Source organism: Aethalodelphis obliquidens, unplaced genomic scaffold (genome assembly GCF_003676395.1).
Source record: "Aethalodelphis obliquidens isolate GAN/ISIS:26980383/991018 unplaced genomic scaffold, ASM367639v1 scaffold45, whole genome shotgun sequence".
NCBI classification, from domain to species: Eukaryota; Metazoa; Chordata; class Mammalia; order Artiodactyla; family Delphinidae; genus Aethalodelphis; species Aethalodelphis obliquidens.
Window position 1 is genome coordinate 9105052 of NW_020837989.1, and position 20115 is coordinate 9125166.

Consider the following 20115-nt stretch of genomic DNA (forward strand, 5'->3'; position numbering starts at 1 on the left):
GCCTGTGCAAGGTCCTTGTGCAGAAAGGAGCATGGGGAGAGGAAGGTTTGCGAGAAGGCCCGAGGCTGAAGCACGGGTGTGGGGGCAGCCAGGAGTGATTTGAGGGAGGAGAACTCAGCAGAGGTCTGGCCTGGGCAGGTGATGTTAATAGGTTTGCATTTCAAACACCCATCCTTGGCCAGGGTGTGGCAAATTGATTGGAAGGAGACAGGGGAGGATGTGGGGTACCAGGTAGGAGGCTGGTTGAGCTGTCCAAGAAGGGGAGGCTGGTGGTACAGATAGTGAAGTGGATGGCTGGGGAGATTTTTTTTTTTTTTTTTTGCGGTACGCGAGCCTCTCACTGTTGTGGCCTCTCCCGTTGCGGAGCACAGGCTCCAGACGCGCAGGCTCAGCGGCCATGGCCCACGGGCCCAGCCGCTCCGCGGCATGTGGGATCTTCCCGGACCGGGGCACGAACCCGTGTCCCCTGCATCGGCAGGCGGACTCTCATCCACTGCGCCACCAGGGAAGCCCTGGGGAGATTCTTAAGAGGTGCATCAGGACTTAGCGATGAGCGTGGTGCATACATGCATCTGTACACATGTGGTGGGCTGGTGGGACCAGGCCAGGGCATGACAGGTGAGGGTGGCCCTGCTAGAGGCCTTGCCTCTTCCTTTCCCCTTCCTTGGGCCCCAAATCTTAGCCCAGAGGGAGACCTGGCTCTCCCACCTTTGACCTGTGGCCTTCCTCCTCAGCTATTCCTTCTCACCATCTCCATCTTCCTGGGGCTGGGCCAGCCCAGGAACCCCAAAGGCAAGAGGAAGGGGCAAGGGCGGCCTGGGACCCTGGCCCCTGGGCCTCACCAGGTGCCGCTGGACCTCGTGTCCCAGGCAAAGCCATATGCCCGCATGGAGGAATATGAGAGGAACCTGGGGGAGATGGTGGCCCAGCTGAGGAACAGCTCCGAGCCGGCCAGGAGGAAGTGTGAGGTCAACCTGCAGCTGTGGCTGTCCAACAAGAGGAGCCTGTCGCCCTGGGGCTACAGGTAGGCCAGGCTGGGCAGCAGTGGGTAAGCTGTGTGTTGGGGGCTGGAGGGGATGCCTCGCCCACTCTCCCTGTCATTGTAGGAGCTAAGACCTTGGATTTGGAGGCCTGGGTTTGCATCCTGGCTCTGCCTTTTACTGGCTGTGTGGCTTTGGGCAAGTTGCTTAGCCTCTCTGAGCCTCAGATTCCTCAACTATAAGTGGAGGTGATAATAATATCTACTTCATAGGCTTGTTATTAAATGAGATATCCATGCAGGGCACTGCCGTTGTGTTCTCCAAGTCTGCAGTGAAGGGCCTGCAAGGCCTTCCCCAAATGTCACGTCCTCCAGCTCCGAGTGTCTTGTACACACCTCTAGTTACAGCACTTCCAGGCAGTACTGAGTTGGCTGCGTGCACATCTGTCTCTCACGCTAGACTGGGACCATCCCAGTGCCTGCATCAGAATCATCTAAGGATTCTCATGCCCCATTCGATCAAAATCTCCAGGGATGAGGCCCAGCAAGTGGCATTATCTACATCTCCACATGGTTAGGATACACAGCTGGGCTTGGGAATCAAGACCTGCTGCCCCTAGGGGACAGGAGTGGTGTCTTAACTTGGTTGTAGCTCCACTTCCCAGCACACCCCCTGGGCGCACAGAAGGGGCCATGTGTATATGTGGAGAATAAATAATGAAGCAAAGGACTGACCCTGAAGGGTCCTCACTCATGAACCCAGGCCAAAGATCTTTAGCCACACACCTTATGTCCTGAGACTCTAGAAGAGCATGTTCAATAGAGCTTTCTGTGACAGTGTAAAGTCCAATATGGTAGCCACTAGCCTCATGGAACTACTAAGCACTTGGAATGTGGCTAGTGTGACTGGGGAGCTAATTTTGATTATTTTAAGCTCAAACAGCCACATGTCGCTAGTGGCTCCCATACCTGGAATGTGGCAACTGGAAGGGTCCATAAAGCTCCTCCGAAGCTGGGCTTCTACTTTACTGTGCCCATGACTTTCTTGGGGATCTTAAGAGTATGAAGGTTCTGATTCAGGAGGTCTGGGGTAGGGAGAGATTCTGCATTTCTAACAAGCTCCCAGGTGATGCTGATGCTGCGGGTCCGCAAGCCCACTGCCTTTCCTCCAGCACGGCACGGTCTTGCTGTGCAATCAAAACCTGGGTTAGGAATGGCAGGGGCATCAGGGGTGGGCACTAATTTGTCTTTACCACAACCATCCTTCTGCCCTGTGCTCTCTCTTGCCTTCCCGCAGCATCAACCATGACCCTAGCCGCATTCCTGCAGACCTGCCGGAGGCGCGGTGCCTATGTCTGGGCTGCGTGAACCCCTTCACCATGCAGGAGGACCGCAGCATGGTGAGCGTGCCTGTGTTCAGCCAGGTGCCTGTGCGCCGTCGCCTCTGCCCGCTGCCGCCACGCACCGGGCCCTGTCGCCAGCGTGCAGTCATGGAGACCATCGCCGTGGGCTGCACCTGCATCTTCTGAGACAGCCCTCCCTGCACCCCTGTGCCGAGCAAGGCAATGAAAAGTAAAGGCTGTCTTTTGGAAAGCAAAACTTTGGGTTTCCTCCTTGTGGCTCTGAAGCCAAAACCGGGTGGGAGGTAGATTTCGATCAATGTGAAGGAGGATTTTTCCATCACCCAGTGTTCTCCAGCGCTGAGATGGGTTATTACAAAAATATTGCATTTCATGTCTACCATTTAGGACAGTTACTTTCTTTAATTTGGGTTTATAAGCCTATATTTCAGCCACGTTATTGGAGCTTGGTTGGTATAAACCTATCTAGGAATGAACAAGAGTTGATTCTCCCCAGTTAAGTCAAGGGCCATTGCAAAGAGGCCCTTTAGAAGCAGTGAGCTCCCTGTCTCTGGAAGGGTCCAGCTAAGGCTGAGCCTCTCAAGAGTATTGTGGAGCGGATTCCTCCTTTGGGTAGAGTCGATGATGTACATAGTCTCTTTCAACTCAGATTCTCTGCATGTCAGAGCTAGATCCAGAGAAGAGCCTTCAGGTTGCCAAAGAGCAGGGGTTTTTAACCTGGGCCAGTGAGCACCTAAATTTTCATGTGGGTGCGTTTTTCTGGGCTGGAGACTCTTGGCTTTGAACAAACACTCAAGAGTTGAGAACATTAATGAAGATCATTCTTTCATCCAGCCTTATCCACAAGGGGATCTGGTTAGATGGTTTGCTCTATCAGTGGTTCTCAAACTATAGCTAGCACTGGAATCCTCCGAAGGGCTTGTTTAAATACAGATTGCTGGGCCCCACACACAGCGGTTCTGAGTCAGTAGGTTGGAGGCGGGAGGCTGAGACTTCGCCTTTCTAACGCAGTGGTTCCCAGGTGATGCTGACGCTGCTGGTATGGGGACCACGCTTTGAGAACTACTGGCTTATACCAAGACCCTTTGCTGATCAAAAAGGCAGCGTGGACTGACTTGCCCTAAAGCCCCTGCTGGCTTCTGACCCCTGGATGCTAATTCCAACCCCCTCTCCCATTAGCCCCTTGCAATTCAATCCTCCCCTGCCCTCCTAGCTCCTGCAGCAAATCCTAAGTCAGCTGTTCTAGGGGCTAAAAATACCTTCCCTCTCCGAAGACAGCTGAGGGGCTCCGGCTATTTTCTGAGGGTAAGGGCCAACAGCCAGCACAGGAATACTTTGTTCGGCTGCTCTAACTTCAGTGCCTGAAGCAGCTTTAGTTCTGAATGTTTTCAGGGTCTAATTCGTGAAAGGGCAGTGGTTTGGTATGTGCCTGTCTGGGCTGGCAAGTAACTTACCTTTTTTGGTATTGTTCTAGAGTGGATACTGGTTAAAATTACCCCAGGAAGCTTCGGCCTGGTTCCAGACACATGGAAAGTAGACTTCATGTGCCAGCGCGTGCGGATGCCTTCAGCAGCCGCTTCTCCTCCCTGGGGGGTTGCTCTTCTCTGAAGCCCCTGCAGCCTGCTCTCCAGGCCTTAAGACTTCAGCTGAACACAAGGGACCATGGCCTCCAAGGCCTTTTTGTGGGGTAAGGGCCTGGGAGCCCCCCGGGTGCCCAGGGCATAGGGATCGGGTGGGGAAGCTCCTCATCTGGGTGGTTCTGGCTGTCCTCCTCCTACCAGAGCATCAGACACACACAGATGCTCAACAAATGCCGGTTAGTTTTATGCGGATTTTGCCTTTTCCTCTTTCTGGGCTTCGGTTTTCTCATCTGTGAAACGAGCAGGTGGGATTTAGGGATCTCCAGTGTCTTTTCTGGTTTTATTATTCTGTGACTTAGGAGCTTGGCCTAGTGAGCTTGGGCTGGCAGCTGGCCCTTCCCAGTTCCGTGGTTTAAAGGCAGCAGCAGGGAGTTCAGGACCTTTGGAGAGGCAGGTCTATACTACCCCAGAACCTCATTTGCTCTAAGTGGATTTCATGTTTTCCACTGTCTGGTGAGAACCTCCCACTCCGTGAGAACAGAGGCCTCGTTTAATTCCTTCAGTGTTGCATGTGCAACACCTAGCAAGTGCCCGGTGCAAAATAGGGGTGCAGGGGCTTGGTGAATGAATGAATGCATACATGCACAGAAGCCTCTAGAGGGAGCCCACGCTCTGCCCTTAGCTTTCCCTGTGGCTCCTTCAAAGGTGGGTCAGGAGCAAGGCATTCCTCTCTCCCTCACTATTCCTCACCCACCTCAAACTCTACCCTCCACAGCCCTCCTCCCCACAAAGTGCTGAAATTTTGCTTGGCTCACCTGCTCTAGGGGTGGAGTCTAGGGGTGAAGCGTTAAAAGTCTACTGCGTTGCACCCGGGACTACTGAGGTGGTGTGGTCTCTTTCCTGTTTTGTTTGGCAGATCATAGAGCTCTCTCTGTCTTTGCAAGGGCTCTGTCTTCTCCCAGAGAGCTGTGGGCCCTTGGGGGCTTCTTTCCTGGCCTGAGAAGGGTGGCCCTGGTGCCAAGGCTTCCTGCTGGTTCCCATGCTCCCTTCTGATGCCTTCAGGAATCTCTGGCCTTTCCTTGTAGGCAGAGAGGCGGTGGGATCCAGCTCTCAGGTTTGGGCTTGCGGAAGCAGGCAGCGTAGGCATTTTGGCCTGCTTTTGGTCTGAGCTGTTCAGGCCTGCCTACCCAGATAAAGGAAGTTTCTGAAGGACCAGCCAGCTCCACTGCAGCCAGGCTGAGGATCAAGTGTATCTGCGCTGGTTTGCCTCTTCTGTGCACACATCCTTAGGGATGCGAGGGACGGGTGTTATTAGGGACAAGTCTGGTACTGGCCTTGGTCCTCTGGCCCAATACCAGCGATCATCGGTTACAGCATGACAGCCCATAGCATCTTTATTTCAAACACAGGCCATGACATACTGTAAGAAGTCATTACATACTGATTTCATTGGACCTGAGAGGAAGGGGAGGGCACAGCCCCCTCCTGAATCTGGTTGTCAGTGTACCGCTCTCCAACACCCTTTCCACCCCTCTGATCTTAGAGTTTGGAGACCACCTCTGCCCCGGGGGTGAGACTTGACTGTTCTAAGCCAATCGGTTTAATCTTATCGCCTGTGTCCTAGGTACTGGTGCAGTAGCTGAATCCTAAGCCAATCAGCATGTGGCATTCACTTGGCCACAGGAATTGGTTCAGTAGGGGCCCAATTTGGCCCAGAGCCCAGACTTTGCTTCAGGGGCCATGGGAGAAGACCCTCTGATGGCCATCTCTGACCATGAGAGAAGTGAAGGGCACGCTGGCATTCCACAGTGCTCGATGCCTGCCCTGTGCCTGGAGTTTTATGATAACCAATGAGACCCTTTTATCGCTTAAGCTAGTTTGAATTTGGTTTTCTACTACTGCAACCAAAAGCATTCTTACTGATGTGTCAGCCTCATATTTCCTGTGACCAATGAGTGCACACTACCTTGCACTTCAAAGGTACCATCTCTTTTACTACCATCACTTCCGCATAGTAAAAACAACTTCAGAGGCAGTTTGGGCCTCTGCCTCCTTGAAGGGTATTTTGCCCCATACGGAATTCAATTAATTTTTGAGACATTCAAGATTTAAGCTCCGTTCTATGAACTCATCCAGAGACTCTGGGCAAATTCTTTCCTCACTTTGGACTTCTTATCTCCATCTCTACCAAAAGAGAGAAGTTAGCTGGATGCCCGCTGGGGCTGTTCCTGCTGGGAATTCGATGTCATTTGGCAGTGTCGTGTCATCCTGGGGATCTGGGCCCTCCCCTGAGCCAGATTTAGCAGGTCTGGATGCGACTTGGGCATCCAACCTCCGAAGAACTCCATCTCAGCACCTTCTTTTCTCCCCTTCCTCTTCTGGGGTGAGTGCTTGGGGGTGAGGCAGGACTGCCCTCCACCAGCTGGGAACTTGTTTTCTTATAAGACAGATCCATGTTATTACTCCTCAACTCTTGCTTAAGGGACAGAATGGTCACTTCTTCCAGGTGCCAAGGAAAAGCTTTCCTCTTCCTTTGGCCTGCTATGTTTCCCTTTTCTCACTGGTTACCAGGAAGCTCGGAGCTATACTGCCAGCTCTGCTGGGGTAACCGTTTCTTCCTTGTATCCTACCACAGTCATCCCCTCCAATATGCAGTGTTTTCTAGAGGCTTGGATGGTGTCTATTAAGTTCTTAACTAGGTACCTTGCATCTAGCAAGTCTACAGTTAAGTAGGAGCTTTAATCCTGTCTCATGTTTTCTCATCTTCCCTCTATTTGTAACCATCTGGTTACATATGTTTCATTGTAGGTGTTGCCTCAGGTACATGTTGGGAGTAGGCAGGGGAAAACAATAAGGAAATTGGATTCAGAGTTCTCTGCCTTATATTCCCTCCCACAGTTATCACTGTCTCCTAGTTAGAAAACCAAGTCATTAGCAGCTTAAGATGGATTTTTATTTCTTCTTAGAAAAAATAAATAAATGAATACACTGGCTTGAATGTCCTTCCCCCGCTCTTACTCTCCCCCTTCAAAAGAAGCAACACTGTGAAAATCCTTAAGATGGAGAGGCAGAGAGTTGGTCACCAGGACCCACAATGGAGAGAAAAGATGCTCCACACACGAGGGGTCAGAGAAGGGCTCTGTGGGTGAGTGTGGCTTGTAAAACCTTGGCCGCTGCGTGGGGGGGATCCGTCTTGAGCGGGGGCTGGACGTTTCCAGCTCTCCCCGGAGCCCTCACAGTTCCGTCTTTACCTTGTGCATCAAATCCTTCTGGTCAATCTTGTCTAGGTCCTGGTACCAGCGGTTGAAAGCCAGCAGGGCCACGTTCTTGGCAGCCACTGCCGTCACCTCCACGGAGCTGGCCGCCCACTCCAGGGCGTTAAGGAGGAAGAGCTGGTCGTGCAGCACGAACCGCGGAAGGGGGCTGCGGGGGCCGTGGACGGGGTGGGCCTGCCACTCGGCCGTCTGCACTGAGTAGTAGGAGCGAAAGAGGGTCTTCAGCTGGGAGCGAAGGAGGGGCTGGGGGGACCGGACTCGCCACACGGAGGCCTCCTGAGGCTGCTTCCGCCGGAAGCTGGCCGAGACGTTGACGGGACACATGTTGTCCAGGGCGCAGAAGAAGCTGGGGAAGTCTGTGGTGAGGATGCTGGCAAAGGGGAAAAGCTTAGGGTCGGGGAAGCCGAAGTAGGAGGAGTTGAGGTAGCCATGGACCAAGGAGATGACGGTGGGCTGGAAGGAGCCCTGGACGACATCGATGGGCGGGTCGAAGCCTTCAAAGGTGATGGTACTGCTGTTGTCCAGGTGCAGGGGGGTGGCGATGACCACTATGTCGTAGTAGTCAGAGCCTGTTCCCACCTCGTTCTCATACTTGACATGGTACAAGGGTTTCCCCTCTAGAAGGAGAGGGAAGAGAGCACAAAAGCCCGCTTCTTTCTCAGCTTCTCCCTACTTACCTGCCATCTGGGGCCCTGCACTGAGGGGACAAGACCCTCAATGGGTGCAGCTGGGCTTTCCAGCTGCTGGGTCCCAGTCTTTCCGTGCTGGTGTGGCTGCAGGGTGAGCCCTGGACTGGAGTCAGGAAACCCGAGCTCTTTCTCTGGCTCTGCCTCTGACTAGCTGGGGGAACGTGGGCAAGGCTGTGGCTCAAAGTCCTCAGTGGTCAAATGAATGGGACTAGATTAATGCAAGTCTCTGCTTTCTGGCTCTGACATTTGAATCGGGGCAACAGTGCCCTCTGGTGTCACTCGGCAGTGCTGGGAACCACTCCCCAGCAGGTCATAAACCAGGGCTTTAGGGACAGAGGAGGTGGAAGTGTTCACTGTTTAGGAGTGGAGTGGACATGGCCCCTGCTCTGTCTACTCACCTGTTTGCTGCAGGGTCACAGTGGTGACCGTGGCGTGGATCACGTTGGCCTTGGTGAGCTTCAGCAGACCGGAACAAACCAGCTTGTTGCCTCCCTCCACAGACCACAGGCTGCCTTGGGCCCCGGCTAGCGACATGGCTCCTGGGCAAAGGGGGAGGGAGGGCGGCCAGTGGGTTCTCAGAACCACTGCGCGGTGGGCTGGAGAGTCCAGCACCGTCCTACCGGGGCCTCTCTCCCAGGCCAAGACTCCTCCCAACCCTGGGCGCGGAGAGACGACACGCACAAATAACTGCAACAAAATTCACAACGTTGCGAAGTAAAAACATTAGGCTCAGTGCAAGAGCCACTATAAAAGACCACAGATTGTATGATTCTGCTTACACAGACTGCCCAGATTGAGCAAATCCATAGCAACACAGAGCAGATTCGTGGTTGCCTAGGGCTGGAAGGCTGGGGGATGTTGGGGAACTGATGGCTATAGGTGTGGGGTTTCTTTTGGGCAGTGAAAATGTTCTACAATTGATTGTGGTGATGGAGGCACAACTCTGTGAATATACTGAAAGCCACTGAATCCTAAACTTTAAATGGGTGAACTGTGTGGTATGTGAATTATATCTTGAAGGATACATACAGGATACCGGCAGAGTGAGCAGGGTAGTCTCGCTGAGGTGAAACTAGGCAGGACCTGAAGGGTGGGAAGGAGCTAGCAGTGCCAAGAGCCAGAGGAATAGTATCCTGGGCATATGGGAGGTGCTTGTTCATTATAAACCTTTTCATTCATTTATTCAGCAAAAATGGGCTGAGTGCCTATGATGGTCAGCACTATTGTAAGGATACGTCAGTAAACGAAGGAGACAGAGGTTCCCATCGGAAAGCCTGCCTTCTAGTGGGAGGAGATCAAATAAGTCGATCAAGCAGTCTGCTAGAAGATGATACCTGCAGGGCAGGAGGGGTAGGGGCAGCTTCAATGAAAAGGCAACATCTTCACAAAGACATGGGAGAGCGAGAGTTTACCATGATTGTGTCTCAGGGAAGAATGCTGCACGCAGAGGGCTGGCCACACAAAAACCTCAAGGTGTGAGTGCGCCTGGGACGTTGGAGACACGGCAGGGAGGCCAGAGTGGCTGGTTTGGGGTGAGGGAGTGGTGAGGTGGTGAGGCCTAGACCATGTAGGGCCCTGCAGGCCACTAGAAGGACTTTGGGTTTTCCTTGAAGGTATGTGGGAGCCATTACAGTTTTACATGCAGGCCTGTCAGGATCTGTCTTTTGTTTTAAAAGGATCATCTGGCTGATGCATTGAGCTTGGGGGGCCAGGGGGTGGGGGACATGGTAGGAGAGCTGCAGTAATCCTGCTGAGGGATGTTGGTGGCTTAGACCAAGGACGAGGCGGTAGTAGGAAGCTGTCAGATTCTGGGTATACGTGGAAGGTAGAGCAGATGGGATTTCCTGACATATGACATAAAGGATATGAGAGAAAGAAATGATTCAAGGTTTTGGCTGGAGCAATGGAAAGGAGTAATTACCAGCCAAGTTGGGCAGACGCTGGGAGGGGCAGGGGCTCGAGGGGAAAGACCAGAAGCTCAGGTTTGGACGTGCTGAGTCTGAGACGCCCATTAGCCCTTCCAGTGCAGACACAAGGGTGGCAGCTGACACATGAGCCTGCATTTTTGGAGAGAGGTCTGGGCTGGAGGTCATATTTGGGAGTCAGGTGGGTGGAATTTAAAGTCTTGAAACTGGCTGAGCTCACCAAGGGAGGCTAAGTAGTTGAGAGCAGAAGAGGACAAAGGACCGAGCCTGGGCCTTCCATGTTAGGAGGGGGAGAGGAGGACAGCCAAGCAGGCCACTGAGTGCCCGTGTAGCTCCTCAGCCTTGATTGCCCCTCTCTGCCCCTCCACCACCCCAGCAAAATCCTACAGCATCTTTCAAGGCCCAGAATGGTCATCATGCCTTGGGGAAGACATGCCCTGACGACTCTCGGGCAGATCTGTGGCCTGTGCTGGAGGATGGTGGGTGGTACATGTGCCCACCTGCCCCAGTAATAAGCTGGGAAGATGCGGTGCTCTAACAGATAAATACCCAGGGGCCCAGATGCCTCAACGGGACAGCTCCTGAAACCGATCCAAACAGGAGTGGTAAAAACACACAGGACCTGAGAGCTGAGCCTCCCTTTCACCATCTGTGAAGTGGGATGAATACCATCTCCTGACAGCTTGGAGGATAGATGCCAGAATCAGAGGGGGCAGTGTTGGCTAGGCAACTGTACTGAGCCGGGTAAATGTGAGGTTATTACAGGGAGGGCCAGGGAAGGGCAGGTGGGCAGGCCGAGGGCTGGAGGCTCACCGGCAAAGGCGGGCATCGCTGCTGACTGGCCGTAGCTGGCCCGCAGGACAGCGGAGACGACATCATCGATAAAGCGCTGTGTGACGCCCACCTGGAGCAGGGACTCGGCCACGGAGCGCTGGGTCATGTTGACAAAGGCGGATTCCCCCAGAGAGTAGAGCAGTTCCTCCACACCCGAGAAGGCGTAACCGTGAGCCTGGTACTTATAGATCCTGGGAGACAAGTGGAGCCAGAGCCCTTGTGCAGAAAGGCCTTTCAGCTGGCCACCTGCTGCTGGGTCACTGCACCTGGGGGGGCCCAGCAGGGACCCGCGCCTCCTCTCCATGCAGTGGGTGGGAGAGGAGGCTGGTAATGGCCTATTCGCTGGTTGTAGTCGGCCTGTCTCACTTAGAGGGACAGCCCAGAGGGAAGGGCAAATACTCTGGAATCCCACCAGACCTGGCTTCACATCGTGGCTCTGCTGAATGACAAACATGTCACCTCTCAAGCCACTCCCTGCCTGAGGTCACAGCCCTCTTCTCACTCAGCTGGGACTGCCAAGCAGTGGGCTATGCCTGCCCCCACTGACACATCCCCTCTCCAGCAACTTCGGCTCTGCCCGAAGTGGCTTCTAGGACCACATCAGACCTGATGGCAACTGCCTTATGTCAAAGCTGTCCGGCTCGGTCCAGCAGGCCTCCCACTCACCCCCTCGATAATGGCTTGTTCTCCCACAACTCCCCCCATCTCAGGGGCTGGCATTTGCCTGGAACAATCTGCTGATGGACTTTTGGATGGCTGGCCTTTGAAAAAGTTGCCTCTGCTTGGGCTGCTCTGTCAACCTGTTGAGTTTGGTTATGGACGTGACACCCAGATGGGGGTGTCCACAAAGCAGTTAGAAACTGATTAGTTAGTGGGTCTGGAACTTAAGGGGAAACTGGGGGCCAACAGGTAGAGGCTGTCTCCCACAAAAAGGAGAACTTGGCCCTGGGGGTTTAGATGAAATTGACAAGGGAGAAAAATATAAGAAAGAGGAAAGAGGAGTGAAGACATGGCTTTGGGGGCACCCGGAGAATATAAGGAAGAAGGGCCGTGAAAAGCATAGTTACAGGAGTGGGAAGGGCGGAGAAGCGCCAGCAACCAGGAAGGAGGCCTAGAGACCACGACTGAGGGTCTGATGCTGCAGCCTCTGCACCTGGGCCAGGAAACAGGGAGAACCTTCAGGAAGGACTGTGGGGGAGAGCTGCGTACCCGCCTGGTGAGTGAGCGGATTACGAGAGGTGGACAGGGTGACAACAGCCCACTTGTCCTCGTTATTTGGAGTTGATGGAGAGGGGTCCAGGACCCAAGGAGGAGACAGGTGGTAAAGAAAGCTGTTTGTTCATGGTGGGACTGGGGGACAGAAGAGTTTGTAAATGGTGGCCCACAGGCTGCCTGTGGCTGACAGATATGTTTCATTTGCCTTATAAGATGAATTGGTTGTGCACACTGAAAAACTGGGAGATTTCACATATAACTGGATTTCCAGCTTCTTCTGAAACACTGGAAGATGGCATTCCCCCATGGCCACCAGTGGCTCGAGCAGAGAGCGGCCGCCCCTTCAGAGGGGGGCCTGGCTCTTCAGGGCCCCTCACCCCCTAGCCTTCCCTTCCACCCAACTGCTTTACTTATTCATACCCCAGGTGGGCCCTTGAAGGTGGCTGAGTTTGCAACCCATGCTTTTAGCTGAGGGAAAGAGGATGCCAGGGTGACAACGCGAGAGACCAACTACCGCTGCACTAAGCAAGCACCTTGCCGACGCCGGGCGTGCTCGGAGCCTGGGCGGAATTCTCACACCCGGCAAGTACCTTTTCCTTTTGGACAGTGTACAGTCATGTTGGTTCCTGCGGCACCTCTATTCCTCTCTCCTTCTAGAATGCCCTCCCCACACCCCACCCAGCCCTACCTCATGAACTTCTCCATGACCTCCTCCACCCACATCTGCAGTCTCAGGAAGCTGATGCCGTAGTGCCACCAGAGGCGGAAGAGGTTCAGCAGGTACCAGTCAGTCTCCTCCAGCACAAAGTCCTCCCCGTTGAAGATGGCACTCCTCCCTCCCACTTCGCGCCGGTGCCGCAGCCCTGAGGAGACAAGGAGGAGGCCCTCAGGTCCCCTTCGGAGCACCCCCCGCCCCGGGGGAACCTAGCGATTCCTGAGGCTTAGATTCAGGGGCCGTCCTGAAGGATGCACATGGATCGGCTCCATCAAAGGGAATATGAACACTACGGTTTGTGCATCTGTGCTGCTTGTCTAAGAACAGTACACAATACACTGGGGAGATATCTGGCCTGGCTAGTCAACAAAGAAATGAAAATTAAACTAATGTACCATTTTATATTTTTTTCCAACAGGGATCCACTCAGCCACGAGTGAGGGAAATTCAGACGTCATCCTGGACCATCCAGGGGCTGACAGCCAACAGGGCCTGCTCTGAGATGGCAGCCCTGGGCACCAAGGCCACATGGAAGGAATCACAGCTCCTGGCAACTGCCTGCACTCTACAACTTACAGAGCACTGGGTCTTCATATCTCACTTCATCTTCTCACAGCCTCGGGAGAGGCAGAACAGGTGTTAGCAACCCCAGGTAAAGATGTGGAAAGTGAGGCTGAGCGATTAGAGGACCTGCCCTAAGTCACGGGTTTTTCTTTCTTTCCCTCCTATTCCTGTCCCAAAGCCACGAAGTTCCCCTACCCAGAGGCAACCAGTAAGTATATTCCTGCAGCATCCTTCTAGAGATATTTTGTGCAAACACTTATAAATGTGTACATATCTCTGAGTTATCCCTCCCCTCACCCCCACATACTATATACACTGGTCTGCACCTTATTGACATATGTATCTTGGAGACTGTTCTATATGTGGGCCTACAGGACTTCCTCACTCTGGCTGCTGAACAGTCGGCTGTGTACTTAAACAATACTTTGTTTAATCTCAGATCCCAGTGGGTGGGTGGGTGGGATATTTTCAACTTTTTGCTATTACAATGCTATAATGAACAACCTTGTGTGCCTGCCACTCTGAACATCTGCGGGTACACCTACAGGATCACTTCTGAGAAATGGAATTTCTGCATCCAACCGTATATGTATTTTTTTTTAACTTAATTAATTAATTTAGTTTTGGCTGAGCTGGGTCTTTGTTGCTGTGCGTGGGCCTTCTCTAGTTGCGGCGCGTGGGCTTTTCTCTAGTTGCAGCGAGTGGAGGCTACTCTTCGTTGCGGTGTGCAGGCTTCTCATTGCGGTGGCTTCTCTTGTGGCGGAGCACGGGCTCTAGACACACAGGCTCCACTAGTTGTGGCTCGTGGGCTCTAGAGCACAGGCTCAGTAGTTGTGGCACACGGGCTTAGTTGCTCCGTGGCATGTGGGATCTTCCCGGACCAGGGATCGAACCCGTGTCCCCTGCACTGGCAGGTGGATTCTTAACCACTGCGCCACCAGGGAAGCCCCGTATTTGTGGTTTTGACAGATGCTGCTGCGGTTGAATCTCAGTTCTCTCACTTATTAGCTGCAGAGACTTAGCCGAGGTGTATATGCTTTCTGAGCCTCAGTTTCCTTGGGAGGAGATACAATACCCATCTTGCAGGCTGGTAGGGAGGATTGGAGGTAATGCCTATGTATCACCTAGAAGGATGCCAGGTACTTGGCAAGCATACACCATGTGGAAGCCATTATGATTATGATTATTGAGAAGCAGCAAATTGAAAGGGAAAGAAACTGGCCTGGGGGAGAGGTCAAACCTGAGTTCTAATCCCGGCTCTGCAACTAACTCACTGTGTAACCTCAGGCAAGTTCCTTCCCCTCTCTGGTCTCAGCTGCTCCATCTGTAAAACGAGGAGATTGGGCTATATGACCTTCCGGCCTTGACCATCAGGGTAATCTGGGAAGGGCCCGAGGGCTGCCGCCAGCCCCAGGACGGCGCACTCACCCAGCTGCTTGACGAAGCCCTGCATGTGGAGGCTCAGGGAGTGGAAGGAGGCGGCGCCGCTCTCGTAGTGCTGCTTGTTGACCGAGATGGTGGCCAGGCGGCCGCCCACGGTCCCCTTCTCAAACACGTCGATCTGCACCCGGGGGCCGAAGTGCTGTTGGAGGAAATGGGCCACGGCAGAGCCCCCAATTCCGGCTCCAACCACGGCTGTCAGCAGGCCCGGGAGGCAGGCGTGGGGAGAGACAGAGCATGGGTGTGAGACTGCGGGTCACGCCTTCTCAGCCTCCTGGGCCGGTGGTTCCCAGGTATTTGCATCTCATAGGCTTTTAACATCTCAGAAAGGAAATCTGCAGCCTCCTGCCTTCCTGTTAGTTGCAAACTTGGTTCATATACCATCAATAGTCTCATCCAAGTCACTGAGAAAAGCGTTTCATTGGACAGGGCTCTGAGGTGCTGCTAGGAACCACTGACCAAACAGATAGTAATCATTCCATAGCACTGAGAGGACAGTAAAGCAGGTATGAAACTACTGAAATGGATGGCCATGCTGCCCACAATTTTTGCCCACCACATATCTAAGACACAGCTTTCGTCTCATCTGACAGTCTTGTAACCTACTCAAAAAGAGAATGAGATAAAGCTGGTGTGATTTGTCCTTACTAGACCCATGTTGGTCCCTAAGACCACAGGCTCCTGTCAAGAAGGCAAAAATACACGGTTCTTTATGATCTGGGCTCCATTTACTTATTCCATTCCCTGCCTCACCCTTGCAACACTCCACCTTCTTGTCTGTCTTGACTTCTTTTGCTGTGGAGCATGGGACTTTGCTCTCTCATGTCTGTGCCTTTGCCCTCACTGCTTCCTTTGTCAGAAATGCTCTGTCACCCTTTGCCTCACTGACCTCTGTGGCCCTTATATGTAGTTTTTAGCTGGCTTGCCTGACCCGCCTCAGACAAGTGTCCCTCCTGCATAGTCCCACAGCACTCTCCTTACCCTGGCCTAGTCCATGGCACACTATACTCAAATGATCTGTTAAGGTCTGAGGGCAGGTCCCTATGTCCCCAGATCCTGGCAGGCAGTAGAGCTCACTATTTGTTGCATCTTGAAAGAACAAACTACTTCCTTCTTCTCAGTGTTTACAAAGCCACTTCCAAGAATGCCCTTAACGTTTTAAACCAATGTGCTCCCTACCACTTCCATTTTCGACCAAGCCCCAAATTACCCTCCCCCCCCCCAAGAGAAACTGCTATCACAAGGCCTGGAAGCTGCCCAAGGACTACAGGGAAGCAGAAGACCTCACCTCATTGAGAGTCAGCTCATTCAACACCCACAAACTGACACCCACTCTCTGGTCTGTGGTAAGATGTGCTGGACATAGGATGAATCAAACAGGGAGAGCTCCTGTCCCCCTGAGCATAGGCGGGGAGCGGGTGGACAGACTCATGCACTATTAGCAATGACAACGTGTGACCAAGTGCAACAGCAGGATTCCAGAGAATCCTGAGGAAGCAGTGAATTCTGCCTGAGGGTGTGGGCCCCAGGCTTCACAGGGAAGCAACGACCCTGGAGCACAATAGGCTTTGCCAGTGAGCAGAAACACATTCTCTGCAGAGAGAACAGCATGGTCACATGTGGAACTACGGGGGAGTTTAAAGGGTCCAATGTGGGCTTCCCTGGTGGCGCCGTGGTTAAGAATCCGCCTGCCAATGCAGGGGACACGGGTTCGAGCCCTGGTCCGGGAAGATCCCACATGCCGCAGAGCAACTAAGCCTGTGCGCCACAACTACTGAGCCTGTGCTCTAGAGCCCATGTGCCACAACTACTGAAGCCCACGAGCCACAACTGCTGAAGCCCGCACGCCTAGAGCCTGTGCTCCACAACAAGAGAAGCCACAGAAATAAGAAGCCCGCGCACAGCAACAAAGAGTAGCCCCCGCTCGCTGCAACTAGAGAAAGCCCGTGCACAGCAATGAAGACCCAACACAGCCAAAAATAAATAAATAAATAAATAAAATTAAAAGAAAAAGGGTCCAGTGCCACACCGAGGTGTTCAGATTTGATCATGCAGCAGCCTGAGGATTAAGCCATCTTAACAGGAAGCTCCTCGTTCCCATTGTGGGTAGAGTCCAAACCACCACGGACAGACAGAGGCTCTTGTCAGAGGGCTGAGGACAATCAGGAAAGCTACAAGACAGCATGGCATTGCCACGTAGCCTGCCTTGATGATGCCTGGGGTGAGGTGGGTAGGGCTGGCTGGAATGAGGAAGGCAGCAAGTTCTGCGTTGCCAGAAATGGTAGAGCTGTGAGGAGGCCCTGCCCCTTCTTCACTGTTCAGTGAGAAATGTCCTGCTCTGCTGCCCTTTCCCAAGAGATGGGAGAGGCCCTGCATCTCAAGACATTGCCTGCCTAATTCTTCCGGCTCCAAATCCACCTCCTCCATTAGGCCTTCTCTGGCCACTCCAGCTCTCAGGCTTCTCTTTCCTCTGAAAACCCTAAATGTTCAGTCCCAAACTGATTTCTGGCATGCTTCAGCCTGTCTTAACCCTTTATGGCCTGAGCTGTGGTTTGGTAATCCAAACCTTAGCACTGCACTGGCCCTATTAAGTCCGTGGTGCTCCCATGGGGCATCCCTCCCTGCCACCTAGAGCGCACAGAGGGCAGCCTAGTGGATTAGGGACTCCTTCTCCTTCACACCAGAAGCGCAGCATCTCTTCCTATGGGAATTTTATATACGAGGGACTTGAAAAACTTTGATTCACGTAGAGTTAAAATGACAAATGTTAAGAGGTAAAAAGTGTAAACAAATATGGAATTCTAGTCAATTATATACATGATGAAGTATTTAGCAAAATGTCATGATGTCTGCAATTTATTTTGAAATGCATTAAAATGTAACATGGATTAATGCACATGTGATAGGTATGTGATAAAGCAAATATAGTAGCAGTTTCTTAATGGCAGAATCTAGATGCTGGGTATACAGGTGATCACTGTACAATTCTTTCAACTTTGGTCTATGTTTGAAAATTTCAAAAGAAAGCAAATAAGTAAGAAGACTGCTGTTGAAAATTCCCCACTTTGTCATTCAGCAAATCTATCCCCAGAGGACTTACCATGGGTTCTGTCTCCCCTAGAACTGCCTCCTACCCTCCATGAGGTTTTGGCTTAGATGTTACTTCTAGGAAGACCTCCCAGAGCCCACAAAGACTGGGGTGAAGCGCCCCTCCTCTGAATTCACAGTGCTTTCTCAGCCTTAGCACTAACTTCCTTGTATTGTGCAGTCTCTTCTCCACACAGAACTGTGGAGCACTGTGCCTGCTACATAGACGACCCTCAATAAACCTGTGTGATGACGTCAACCAGAGAGGCCAGAATCTATGTCCTGGGGGCACCTGGCAAAGAGCCAGATCCACGGCAGATGCTCAGTGACCCTGGACCTTCCGGTAAGATCGGTGACCAGTCCTGCCCCAAGCCTCTTTTCCGCTCCAGGTAGCCCTGGACACAAGCCCACGCCATCAGCACCTTGCCTACTGCGGTCCCCTTCCTCGCCCAGTCGCAGTGCCTCGGCTCTTCTCCACCCAGCTCCTCTCCCGAGGACCCCTCCCTCGCCCGGCTGCCTTCCCCTTCCCCCATCCAGAGACTCCCGGCTCACAACCCTTTTCCCTCGCAGCCGTCCCCAGATCAGCACCCCACCCGGTCCTTCCCGCACCGATTTTGCTGGGCCGGGCATCGCCTGTAGCGGCAGCGGCGAGGAGGGCGGCCAGCGAGGCCAAGAGCCGGGCAGTGCGGGCCATGGCGGGCAGCGACTGGGGCAGCACGCTGGTACTCTGGCAGTCGCGGGTTGGCGCTGGGCTCTCCGCCCCAGCCCGGCGCCTCACTGGCTGTTCCGCCTTCCAGCCTCGCTGGTCGCAGCCTCTCATTGGACAATCAGCCTTCCCTCTCCGGCAGGAGGCCCTCATTAGCCGCATCTCTCTGGGGGCAGGCTCTGTCATTGGCAGCTTCTCCGTCCCGCCTCCTGGATTCGGTTTCCTCATTGGCTGGCTCGTCCTGCTCCGGCGCAGGTGTGCGCGTTTCGAGCGCTCGGCTTCAGGACCAGGGCCCAGCTCCGGGGGGATTGACGGCAGGGAAAGAATTGAAGCTTTGACGATCTCGGTTCCAATCCAACCTCTGAGCGTTAGTGGCTCTGTAGCGTGCCTTGTCTGTGTCTCGTTCTGTTTCCCTGCTCTGCCTTTCTAGGTGGTTGTGGCAATCACGTGAGATAGGGGATGTGAAATCACTTGGCAGTGTCTGCAAGTGCTGGAAATTGCTGACCAGTCATGCAGTCGGGATGGCTAGACGCTACTTGTTTCAGCGTATGCTGAAACAAGGCCAGATGCTTTCAAGACTGCTGTTAGTTACTACGTGTATTTGCAGTTCTGACATACAGTTTATGTCTCTGCCTTCTACTTAAAAACAAAAGGTAAGAGTTTCATCCACTCTCCTTTCATAGGGGAGGAAAGGTAGGAAGGAAGGGATAAGCTCCCATTTTCACCCTCTCAGAAAACAAGAGCAGCTCACTGTGGCTAGTTTACCACACTATGAAGGACAGATTTCCTCTAGCAGAAAATAAAATTGGGGATGAGTTTCAGGATAAAATAAGGAAAATTCATGTTTATTCAGTCAGATTATGGCTCAGAAGAAATGGAAGGGACTCGGAGAATAGTAAAAGGGCATAGATCTGAGTTTCCAACCAGCTCTGTGAGTCTTAACAGGGCCAATCTAGATTACTAGTAAAGCAGTAGATGAATAAACATGCATTTCTCATATTAAAAAGAAAAACTTTTTGGCAATATTTGTGTTAGAATGGAAAACCTTTTAAGTTCATTTCCAGACTCAAGATATTCCCTTAAATTATCTTTTAAAACAAGCATTCACCATCACTTTGTGCCATGTTCTCTTATGTGCTAACAATATAATTCTTGCAGTATTTTAATTGGGTAAAATCATATTAACTTTAAAACTCAACTTGACTCTACTTTGCTTTTAATTTTAGGGTCTTCGGTAACTCTAGATTCTAGAGCTGTATTTTCTTCTGTTAGGAAGTTCTTCCAATCCTACAACACATCGATGATGTGTATCAAAGTTGTAGGACAAGTTCAAAAAGGCTGTTTAAGAGGAAAAGCAAGGAGGCATAATTCTGGTGGCCGAGGTGCAAAACTAGTAGTTTGACTGGGAGGGAGGCTGGGTGACTCAATCAGTTATTTATTGCTGCATAACAAACCACCCCAAAACTTAGTGGTTAAAAGTAACAATCATTTATTTTGCCCATAAATCTGCACTTTGGGCAGGGATCAGTGAGATCAGCTCATCTGTGTTCCATGTTATGTCAGGTGGGGCTGCTCCACTGGGGACTGGAGAGTCCACTTTCAAAGTGGCTCACTGAGGTGGCTGGCAGGATGCTGCTGGCTGTCAGTTGAAAGCTCAGCCATGGCCCTCAGTTCCACTCCACAGGCTACTTGAGCTCACTCTTTGGTTTGATGGCTGTATCAAGAGTGAGCATCCAGAGACAGGA

General features: G+C 52.5%; 2 protein-coding genes across 14 annotated transcripts in view; one reads left to right on the forward strand and one right to left on the reverse strand.

Annotated features, from left to right (window-relative positions):
- The window catches only part of IL17B (interleukin 17B), a 53451-nt gene extending 47146 nt beyond the window's left edge, over positions 1 to 6305 (forward strand). For 9 of the 12 annotated variants that reach the window (XM_027081648.1, XM_027081649.1, XM_027081647.1 and 6 more), the window contains 2 exons: positions 735 to 1024; positions 2277 to 2578. In XM_027081648.1, the coding sequence (XP_026937449.1) occupies positions 735 to 1024; positions 2277 to 2508 (522 nt within the window). In that variant the 3' untranslated portion in view covers positions 2509 to 2578. Of the gene's footprint in view, positions 1 to 419; positions 1025 to 2276; positions 2579 to 3814 lie in introns of those variants that run through there. The other 3 variants (XM_027081645.1, XM_027081644.1, XR_003427742.1) reach the window with 3 other exon arrangements.
- A 549-nt stretch (positions 6306 to 6854) lies between these two features.
- Positions 6855 to 19122, reverse strand: PCYOX1L (prenylcysteine oxidase 1 like). Of its 2 annotated transcripts, XM_027081639.1 has the most exons (6): positions 18274 to 19122; positions 14566 to 14772; positions 12547 to 12721; positions 10623 to 10834; positions 8283 to 8423; positions 6855 to 7812 (listed from the first exon to the last, which is right to left on the reverse strand). In XM_027081639.1, exons 1-6 carry the CDS (start codon positions 18596 to 18598, stop codon positions 7154 to 7156), a joined length of 1719 nt encoding a protein of 572 aa, XP_026937440.1. In that variant the 5' UTR covers positions 18599 to 19122; the 3' UTR covers positions 6855 to 7153. The 2 variants fall into 2 exon arrangements, with proteins under 2 accessions (XP_026937440.1, XP_026937441.1); XM_027081640.1 differs by lacking the exon at positions 14566 to 14772 and having other exon boundaries at positions 18274 to 19121.
- Positions 19123 to 20115: the final 993 nt, after the last annotated feature.